Here is an 11,400-nt window from a genome sequence, read left to right as displayed (position 1 = left end):
TTTATTATTATTATTATTATTATTATTATTATTATTATTGTTATTATTATTATTATTATTATTATTATTATTATTATTATTATTATTATTATAATTATTATTATTATTACTATCATTATTATTATTACTATTACTATCATTATTTTGTCATTATTTTATTATGATAATTTTATTATTGTAATTTTATCTGACTTGGAAATGTACTGAATACTCAGTACGTGTGAAAACAATTGCGAAAAAAGCAAAAAAAATAGGGAAAAATTACACCTATACTTGATCCTCGCCTTCCATTCCCATGGTCCTGGTTCAATTCATGTCACGATTACAGGATTTTTTTCACACAACAGTATGTAGAGCATCTTGTGTGACACATGTTTGTCTTGTAAAGGGATTGTCATTTAAAAGAAAATTTACCATTATGGCACCGCTAGAAGGCCATCTGCCCCCACCCCCTTGAATCAGCCACTGCTTCCTGTGTTATTTAAACTTTTGTACTTAACTCAGGTGGATCCTTGGTCTGGAGTGTGGAGGTAGTAGGAACTTCATGGCTGCTCTTCGTCTTGCCATGGAGACTGAGGATGACCACAAGAGAATGACAGGTAAGATATCACAAATGCTGGTGTGAAAGTTTATATTGCATCCAACTGAGAACATAGTTTATATAATTGTTATAAATATTATCACTAATTATCAATGCCACTTAATCAAAAAATATCTTTTTGTTACCTAGAATTTAGAAAAATTGCTATTTTTGTTCAAGCTTTAAGAAAGCCAGAAGCATTTCAGAAAATCCTGTTTGTGTTTAAAGTATGATTTTCCTATCATCGTCTTTGTAATTTTTATGTTCCTTGTGAATATCTCAACACTGATTTGTCCATTGTTTATGAAATGTCTTTTTTCCCCGTAGTTGTTGAAGGTATTTACCTGTTCACCAGCGGTATTCCTGACCAACTTCCCGATGTCATTTGCTCTTACGTTGAAGAAGCAGCTGTTGGACAGCTGACCAAAATTCATACAATCCTTTTCAATGTTGACGACTACGATTCGAATGGTGCAATCCCAGGTCGGTACGCCAACATCACGCAAACAGCGGAATGTCTGAGAACTCTGGCACATGTTAGTGGTGGCAGGTTTCATTGGTTCCGTGAAACAGGCATCATTGAAAGTGATGACATCAAAGCAATCCTTTCAGAGATGGATAGAGCAGTTAATTATTCCCAGAAAGTAAGTTTAATTGAGAGGTCACAGGTTCAAATCCTGTAAGAGGCATTTTATTACACAATTTCTTTATTTATTTATTTATTTATAGAAGCTTTTTAACAGGGAATGTGTACTAGACTGCAAGCACTAATTCAAGAACCCTCTAATTCCAAGTCCTCTTTAATACAAGACCATTCTAATATGAGACCACTTTAAAAAAGAACCAAATAATAATCTTTTGGTGGTATTACAATTCTTTGTCTTATATTGCAGTATCTTTGTTATTGTTTTTAAATGATGATTGTAATTTTTGTATCCCATAATTGAATTGAAACCTCTGTAATTAAATCTTTGGGCTGCCAAAGATGTTATGAAAAAATTTACTTGATTTGATAATGTCAATATGGGATTGATTATTTTAGTGTGCAATGTTGTTGGATTCAGTGAAGAAGAGAATACCAAGATCTAAGGAAAATGTAAGCTTTATACCTTTATATAATTTATCATATTCATAGGCTTAAGTGGTTTGACATGTTAGAAATAAACAATTTCATACACTGTTCCAACTGCTTTCAGAGATTTATAAACAGATTAACATTTTTTCTGTCTTTTGTAGGGATTTCACCAACCCCTTTTGTTATTTTTTTTTGTAATTTTTTGTCATCAAAAACATATTAATATATATGTTTGTTATGTTGTATTAGTAGAAGATAAGGATGAATTATATTATACGAGTAAATTTGAATAATCATTTTTTTAATTAATTTATTTTAATTGCTTACAGGGTGTAGGAGATTCAAAAATGGGAGAGGAATTGAAGATGTTGCCGAAGCGACCTACGTCAGGCAAGAAGGCATTGCCCACAGCCCCAAGACACACTGAACTGAGTCGTGCTAGAATAGTAAGTCAACCACAGACAGTCGCACATTGCATTTAATTCTCTAATGTATTAAATACCGATTGAAAGAGTGCCAAAGTTATGTGCATATTATTTTTTTTTCACACTTTCATAACTGTTATTGTTTCATCATCTTTTCTTGTAGAATTGTCAAGACAATCAGGAACATGAAGAGAAAGTTAAGGCCATAGGATGGAGGCCTGTCAGCGCCAACCACAACCTCATCCCAACAGGTATAACCACAACATGTTGTCATAATATTTTGTATCAGTGGCAAATCTGCAGAGGTGCACGCTCCCTTGTAAACTCTAATGGTTGTGAGTCTAGCAATCAAATTCTTCTTACAGTCTGCAAATCTTTAGGTGTATGCCCAATGTACATATCTGAATTCATTAGAAAACATATAAATTTGCAATCAACATAATCAGCGTCCACCTTATACCTTGTCAAACTAATATTAAGTAGCGTATTAGTGAAGACTCTTTCACATCTATAGCAGTGGCAAGTCTGCAGAGGTGTATGGAGGCGCATGCTCACTTGTGAACTCAATGGTTGAGTCCAGCAATCAAACTCAAACTACTTCAAATATCCTTTAGATGCATGCCCAGTGTGCATATCTGAATTTATTAAAAAACATACAAATTTGCAATCCACATGATCTGCCTCCACCATGGACCTTGTCAAGCCGATGTTATATAGCGTCATGGTGACAACTCGCTTGCAATTATAGCGTATCATGGAATATCCTGCTATCATAAGTTTATTAAAAATATACAATCATTAAACTTCAATCTTTTTTGACCTTATAAATACATTTCAGTTGTTGATATTGCTGACTACTTTTATGTTCTAATATTGAAATTTAAAACACATATTATTGGATTATTAATTAATTAATAATCTATCTTTGTAAAGCTTGTCCTGTTTCAACAAAGAAAGCAACAACACAAGAAACAAGTGCCAAAAAGGTAGCGACACCATCAAAAAACAAAGGTATCAAAGAAGTGTTCTACACGGAATACAAAAATGAAGTAGGTAAGTGTTTAGTTGGTGAAGTGGTCAGGGGCTCAACTTGTTCTGTACAAGACTAAAAAAAGATAAATAATAATATTTCAATAATTTATTAATTTAAAAGATAATACATTTATTTTTTAGGTTTGTTATTACAACGTGAACATAGGCGGAAAAGGAAATATAAACCAATAAATCACCCAATAATACCAGACAGAGAAGAACAAATTACAACAAAAAATGTAAGCATACATAATATACTATGGAGGAATACAGTTAATATAATAATGCTGTTGATAATGAAGTAAATTGTTCATGTTGTCAGTTACACTGCTTTAATGTTCAAATAACTTCATTAGGTTTCTACTTATATATGGTATTGAAACGTGGCATGTAAGCTAAAGTTTTGGTTTACTTTAAACTAAATTTCAATACCATATACTGCATTGCATTGTATTTTAGTGACAATCTGATGAATTTAGAACATTTTGAAAATTTAAAATGTGCAATAATAGCTTTATAGGTGTACATTTATTTTCAACACTAATTTGCTTTTCAATTCATTTACCTTTTGTTTTTTCAGTGGTTGAAGAAATACCGGTTGTCTAAGCTAAGACTGGACTTAAATAAGCTGATAACCGGGCCAGATTGCTGCCACACCCAGAAACACATTAGTACTCTGCATAAGAATGTCTCTGCCAAGTACTGCACAATATTCCCAAGTGTTAACATTAATGTAAGTACACTTGCAGTGGTGGATCTATGATTGAAGAGTAGTATAAACAGGTTTTAAGACAGGAGTTTAAGAGGAAGGATTCTGGGGCTTCCCATAAAAATATTTTGCATAGAAGCACTTAAATGCACTTTCCCAATTTCTAATAGGTCTGTTAATAATTAATTGATATAAATCAATTTGTAAATTGATATATTAAGTCAATTTATTGGCACTTATGTTAATCAATTAAAATGTATTAAGATTTAAGGCTGCTTTTGTTTGATTGGATTTGATCAATTTAGTGTGAATGTCAAGGATAACCCACAAAAGTCCAAAGACTTATATTTACAGTGGGGGTCCTTCTGTTGGTTGGCAGTACACTTGGAGACAATCCAGTACTCTTTGCCAAAGAGTGTACTGCGTTCACATGCACATACACAGATTTTTTTTATACTTGCATTTCAGCCCCCTAGCTCGAAAAAGTAGAGGAGCAGATGCATTGAATTGAACCGAGTACCAAAAGATCTTTATGGTTCAGCACACACACAGTTACTACCGATCATTTAGCTGACTGAGCTACACTAATCAATTACTTGAATGGTATTTGTATACATTTTTAGCCAAATTTAAATTATAAACCTGACAGTTGTTTGTTTTCTTTCAGGGAACTGTCAAACATTTACAGCTGAGGGCACATGAACTAAAAGAGTATGAAGACCAGGTGGAGGTCGTGCTTCGCAGATATCTAAGGCGTTTGCAATGGTTGCTAGGAAGCAGCCGGAGAGTGTTTGGATCAGTTGTTGAGAAGAAGGTGAGGACCACAGATAATAATTTGTCTCAAAATTATTGTCACATTTTTGTTAGAGTGTTAAAGAGTTTGATTCTTCATATTATAGTAGTGACGACCCCTGGAGGTCACACTGCAATGACCCCGGATTTCCCAGGTTAGCTTAGCTGTGCAGACTGGTGCATTTACTGACCTGCGCACTGCCCGACCGCCCCGGGGAAGTCCTTGGAGAATAGTTGAGTAATATGTCACAAAATTGTCATTGTTTTTCCTAATTATTGTCCCTATTACCATCTTTTCCAGGTGGTTATCCTTGTTGACACATCTGGATCCATGGTCTACCACATGGATGAACTCAAGAGGGAATTGATTGCTTTAATATGGGAACAACTCAAGAAAGAAAACATAAGGTATAGCTCCTAATATATTTTGCTAATCATTATAATGGTATGGTAGAGAACCAGTATTATAACACTACATTCTCTGAATCTTAATCCCACTGGGATTGACTTTTTGGTATTACTAATGATAATAGTAATGCTAATGAATACATTAAATTATTTAATTATAAAAGTAAATATGTTTTATTAAATAGAAATGTATAAGAGACAAATTTCATCAGAATATACCTCAAAAGTTAATGTTACTTTCGTAGTTTCAACATCATTCGTTTCTCTGGTGATGTTGAGTCATGGCGTCCACAAATCGTTGAACCAACGAACGAGAACTGCAACGACGCTGTCAGATGGGTGTCCACCTTGGTAACTGGTGGTAACACCTGTACACTAGAAGCACTCTCCGTAAGTAACGTGTTAACACATTGGTTGTGAAAGGGTACCCTAGAGACATTTAAAAGTCTGCAGCAATTTCTCACAATACATATTTAATTTACCAAAGAATAATAAGGTCAAGTTCAATACACAGGTGAATAGGTTGCCCTTATTATTAGTTAATGTTTAGATGTAATAAAAATATGGAAGAACCTCATACTGAAGGTCAGTTCAGACAGATATTTACATATACTTAACATTCCGGTCTAGTAACAACTAAACAAGGAGCGCCAGGGGCAAAGAGAGCTAGCATTATTTAGGCATAATGCAGTATAGATAACATTTAATAGTGCTTTGTATGCTTATATGGATGGAAATTTAAATTATCTTCCTGAACTCCCATGATTTTTTTCGTGGATTTTAAGTGCCAGTATAATAATTTTCCTAATAGACTCCTCAATTTTGTCAGATCAATCTTCTTATATGGTGTGTATTTAAGAGGGTGGTTGGACCAGTGGTGCTCCAAGGCAGATTTAAACATGTTAACACTTGTGGCGGTCACTTTTCTTACACAAATTGCAGCCTACCCCAGAGGTGAATCAGTTCATGAAAGATTGGCCAATTTGTAGCTGATCATATCTCTTGCTTTATCTGCAGCATGCCTTTGATGATCCTAATATTGACGCTGTGTATTTGCTAACGGATGGGAAGCCAGATTCAAGCACGAGTCGTGTATTACAGTCTGTTGCAAGTTTAAACACTGTCCGTTGCATAAAAATAAACACTATTTCTTTCAACTGTAAAGATGAGTAAGTATCTAAATTTGATTTAACACATGTTTTGTTCTTTGTTGTTTTGGAAACTTTTTTATAATTTAAAAAAAAAATTATAGTTATACAGTATTTGGTTTTATAATAAGAAATAATCAATTTTTCCAATGAGATGTAAATATTATTATTTTAATTAAGTCATCAATTATTTTTTGCATTAAAGGTAGTTAAAGTTACACTGTCTGACAAAAATCGAGGGGAAAAGCCTAACAAATTTAATTAAGATATTGAATACAAACCAGGGACAACCCAATATTATACAAAAATAAATAAAAAACTGAAACACCACTGTACCATTTTTCTGCAATTTTATATGTCACTGACTGAAACCCTCATATAATTTACAGTAATAATAAATTCCAAGACTTCTACGACTGACATGCATTAGGAATATGCTTTACTGCATAAAAAAGTGATTCTACTTTCAATTGTGTACAGTGGTTCTTTAAGGATGGGTTTTTTATTTTGGCAGGTTTCAATCTTATTTTTCTGGTCCAACATGTAAAATGCAATATGGAAGTGTGATTTTCATTGGTGTTAATATACAAAACAGATGAAACAAACCATAAGAAATATATAAAACACATGAGAAATGAAGACTCTGTACAACAGTTGATGCGAAGAATAGATAACTACAGTAACTTGAATCTCAATATCTTATATTTAGCGCTGCTAATGTCTTCCTCAAGCAGTTAGCAGCTATGTCTCGAGGACGTTATCACCGCTGCTATGGACATGTTGATGGTGATATGTTTGCTCACAAGCTCTTAGCCAATGGATTCCAGAATGCCCAGGTCAGTAAAAAAATCAAATGCTCAGGTCAGTGTGATACCAATTATTAGACACAGTGTAACACATCCAGACACATGCATTTTAACATCCACACACTTGCAGGCCACACATTCAAGGACTTGTATTGATATATCCAAACATCTACTGCAAGCTGCACATCCAGGCACCTACAGGCCATGCATCCGGGGACTTGTACTGATGTGTCCAGACACCTACAGGTTACACATCCAGACACCTGCAGACCACATATCCAGCCAGACTTGTAATGACACATCCAGACTCCTGCAAGTCACACATTCAGTGACTTGTCATGATACACATCCAAACACCTGCAGGCCCCACATCCAGGGACTTCTACCTGCACACATCCAGACACCTGCAGGCCATACATCCAAACACATCCATTATAATACAATAATTTGTGTACTCTCTTTTTTATTGAAGTGCCTCGAGCTCCCTTGTTTTGATGGTGATGATTTGCATCTACTTGGGTCAGAGATCAACTTAGCCCGTCAGTTTTTGTCACAGTCCAGAACATTCCGTGATGTCTTTGCTGCCACTCCCAAACCTCATGAAAATGGTGGGAAATAATTGACCAGATTCATCAAACTTCAGAAAGACAGCTCAATGTTGTCTTAAGCTGTGCCCAGACTATCAGATTTAATTTAATTTGACAAAGTATAGTTGTATCCATAACAACCACAAAACAGATGGGGTATATGGTTACCTTAACAACCACAAAACAGATGGGGTATATGGTTACCTTAACAACCACAAAACAGATGGGGTATATGGTTACCTTAACAACCACAAAACAGATGGGGGTATATGGTTACCTTAACAACCACAAACAGATGGGGCTATATGAGGCATGTTGTGGCAAAATGGCCAAGTTGTAGCAAAAATTCAAATTCAAGTTATTGGTATTTTCAGATACCTGAGTAAGTGATCTTTAAAATGAGGGGTCATTCATTCAAATTGGACATTTCAAGCCTAAGTTATTGGAAAGTGAAAGTACAGTACTCTTAGAGTCAAGATAAACATGATTTTGAGTAATTGAATTTCAAAGTTATTTGTGCATACATTGTTTAATAGAATGAACTATGAAAAATTACGTTAAACAATTTGTTAACCATTTCCAGAACTAATACTTTGAGACATGATTAATAAGACATTAAACTGTTGATCTATAGTGAAAAACAAATTTGGATTTTTAGGCAATTTTTTGAGCTCCCATATTTTATAGCTCATTTACTCAATACTGGACTGTGCGACAACTTAACCATTTCGCCACAACATGCCTCAATTATAGTCATGATGTCCGTATATTATAGTCATGATGTGATGTCATTGTGACCATAATCATACGTTGTTTGTCAAATAAAATTTGATAGTCTGGATAGGGCTTTAGATTATGAATTAAAAATTTAGTTGATTAGAATTTTCTTGATAAAAAGAATCAATGACATCAATGATGTATTTACCATAGACAGGTACGTTCGTGCCCTGTTCTGCGACTTTTTTTTTGGGTTTTCAGATGTGACCCATCAAGACCAAAGGCCAAATGTTAAAATTATTTAATAATGGTATTATTTTTTTAGTTTTAAGTTAATAAATCACATACAATAATATGTATTGTATGACCCACAGGCTTGTTAACGGTGCCTTAGTGTGTCAAAACTTCTAGACAATCTGTTGTCACAATCAGATCAGAACAAGTAGAATTTTATTCTCTAAATTATGATAACTTTATTTGAATTTCAGGTAAGAAATTGGATGTTGCGTCCAGTAAATTGGTTGTTGGCAACGTGAGCAGTTAGTGTCATATTGTGTTGTACTTGAATGTTTTTAAAATTGCAAGTATTAGCAAGATCAAATGTGAGATCTTACCACAAAATGAGACACGTCGTTGGTAAGATTATTCTGAGATAATCACCAAAATAGATCAAAGTCAAACTTTGTTATTTTTATTTTTTAAACTAGTTTTCTTAAAAAGAATTCTCCATGCACATTCTGTATATCTAGTCCTATTATTTGTACAGGTTAGTTTATCTTTGATGCTGATTATTCTCCCAAAACCAAGTTTTTGTACATACATATTCTCCCGAAACCAGCGTAATATCGCCGATTCTTAAACCGAGTAATTAGCATAAGAATACAGTGGCAGTACAGTACTTTATTACAGGGAAGCCATAATACATTTACTCATAACTTTGGCAATATTAAGTCAATTTTAGCAAATGACCCATCATTTTAAAGCTTATAGTGTTGAAATTCAGAAAAATTAAAAAGTCAAGTTTCATTTTTGGTCACTAATGCTGGGTTTTGAATGGCAAGACACATTATAAAACTTATTACTGTATTTGTATATTTACATATTTTTATGAATTATTAGTCCTATGTGCTACAGTATTTTATTCAATCAACTTGTATTTCTAATTAATTTCTGATAATTCTTGATGTTTTTTTATTTATGAGGTAATTTTAATATTTTGATATACAAATGAGTAATTAAACCACGTAATTCAGCCGTGGCTGTGAAAAAGACATAATAAAGAAACTTGATAGTGACATTAGCAGACCTGCCAAGTGTCCCGCTTTCTTCGCACGCCAAAAAAATGTTGTCCTGTGTTCCCGTCCGCATTTGTAAAATATAGTTAAAAGTCACACATTTCTTTACTGTAAGCTCATGCATACGACAAGAGTAGAATATACTCTGTATTCTATAAAATTCACTGTACTAAATGAAATAGACTGCCTATAAAACAGTAACCATTGCTTTCATGCCCCCCCCACCCCACCACCCACTTTTAAGCATTTATAGCCATCTAGGACCACCATACTCTTTAACTTTTCTCTTCTTAACCTTCAATATGTTGGCACAGAGGTCACAGTGTGGATCTCCCTTCTGTAAGTGTCCCACATTCCTGTTACATAACATTGCATAACATTGGCAGGTCTGCATTAATGAATGTTTAATTAGCATAACTGTTAATTTATGTATTGCAGAACTTAGTGTGCTCAGGCAAGACTTTTTTTAATACCTTGTTTAACGAACCTGCCGCACGCCAATAAAGATGATTTGAAATAAAAATGGCCAATAAGTGAAGCCACCACCACACAAAAGTTTATTAAGAAAATTTAAATTTTATATTTTATTAAGATAAGAGATAAGATAAACTTTATTGGTCTATTCACATCTGGCATAAACAATTAGAAAATACATCAAACCAATCATAAAAAAGACACCATACAAACGTCAAATTATGCTCTCCACTTCCCTGAAAATAAGATATATATATACATTTCTTCCTTAATTGTATAACTTTAAAGCATTGATTAATCTCATAACTACACTGTGTGATCCATTAATAACATTTTATTTTTTATTCTCCTCCACCTAGATGGTTATGGCAAAATCATTTTAGTAAATGAGAAAACATAATTTTATTTTTATTTATTTTTCTCAGACAATCTTTAAAGAAATAAGTTCACAAAACAAGGTATAAAAAGGTCTTGCCTCATCACTTAATGACATATCTTGCCTCATCACTTAATGACAGGTCTCGCCTCATCACAAAATGACATATCTCGTCTCATCACTTAATGACATATCTCGTCTCATCACTTAATGACATATCTTGTCTCATCACTTAATGACATATCTTGCCTCATCACTTAATGACATATCTTGTCTCATCACTTAATGACATATCTTGTCTCATCACTTAATGACATATCTTGCCTCATCACTTAATGACATATCTTGTCTCATCACTTAATGACATATCTTGTCTCATCACTTAATGACATATCTTGTCTCATCACTTAATGACATATCTTGTCTCATCACTTAATGACATATCTTACTTTATTTGCAGTTTGTTTTGTAGCCCCTAATTATTGATGCGTGTGTAAGAATTAAACGGGTTAAGATTTTAATAGAAGTTTGTCAAATGCAATGCTGCTAATAATGCCTTGAATTAATATTTAATTATTATGAACATAAAATTATGAGAATAAATTATTGCTTGTAGTATACTGGTGTTGAGATTTTATTTGTTATCTGTTTTGTTATTTGTCTGTTATGTCTCAAAACACATGGGAATTAAAAATAAAGGGCTATGAATACTCTCTGAAGTGGGAAATCATTAAGAAATCCAACACACACAAACGTAAATCTTGCCAGTGCAACCTATGCATAGAAGAAAAACTAGCAATCCTAATGGCAAAACAATCTAACATAAACAAAAGAACCGAACTGGTCGCTAAGTGTCGTCACAACAGCAACCCACTGAACTGTATTAAAAACAATAGAATTACCTAACCGCTTCATGATGAACAATATAAATAGGATAACAACACCTAGGCCTAATCACAGTTTTCTGATGATCGCC

The 11,400-nt window shown here is 33.6% G+C and overlaps 1 protein-coding gene and 1 long non-coding RNA gene across 2 annotated transcripts in view; one reads left to right on the top strand and one right to left on the bottom strand.

Moving 5' to 3' along the window:
- Window positions 1-9,091, top strand: part of LOC117121227 (von Willebrand factor A domain-containing protein 3A-like) — a 21,540-nt gene extending 12,449 nt beyond the window's left edge. Inside the window, exons 18-29 of the mRNA XM_033266355.1 lie at window positions 1,985-2,101; window positions 2,244-2,331; window positions 3,014-3,133; window positions 3,254-3,351; window positions 3,693-3,845; window positions 4,489-4,635; window positions 4,915-5,021; window positions 5,267-5,411; window positions 6,039-6,190; window positions 6,879-7,005; window positions 7,448-7,583; window positions 8,768-9,091. Coding sequence (XP_033122246.1) covers window positions 1,985-2,101; window positions 2,244-2,331; window positions 3,014-3,133; window positions 3,254-3,351; window positions 3,693-3,845; window positions 4,489-4,635; window positions 4,915-5,021; window positions 5,267-5,411; window positions 6,039-6,190; window positions 6,879-7,005; window positions 7,448-7,583; window positions 8,768-8,823 — 1,446 coding nt within the window. The 3' untranslated portion in view covers window positions 8,824-9,091. The remainder of the gene's footprint in view (window positions 1-1,984; window positions 2,102-2,243; window positions 2,332-3,013; window positions 3,134-3,253; window positions 3,352-3,692; window positions 3,846-4,488; window positions 4,636-4,914; window positions 5,022-5,266; window positions 5,412-6,038; window positions 6,191-6,878; window positions 7,006-7,447; window positions 7,584-8,767) is intronic.
- A 952-nt stretch (window positions 9,092-10,043) lies between these two features.
- LOC117121229 lies at window positions 10,044-11,053 on the bottom strand. The gene is made up of 2 exons (XR_004447504.1): window positions 10,874-11,053; window positions 10,044-10,548 (listed from the first exon to the last, which is right to left on the bottom strand). It is a non-coding gene; the product is annotated as an uncharacterized LOC117121229 (long non-coding RNA).
- Between the last annotated feature and the right edge of the window lie 347 nt (window positions 11,054-11,400).

Source organism: Anneissia japonica, unplaced genomic scaffold (assembly GCF_011630105.1).
Source record: "Anneissia japonica isolate Jap-2015-1 unplaced genomic scaffold, ASM1163010v1 scaffold288294_len47816_cov158, whole genome shotgun sequence".
In the NCBI taxonomy this organism is placed as follows: domain Eukaryota; kingdom Metazoa; phylum Echinodermata; class Crinoidea; order Comatulida; family Comatulidae; genus Anneissia; species Anneissia japonica.
Note: the sequence above shows the minus strand (reverse complement) of the source record. Positions and strands in the feature narration are given on the sequence as shown.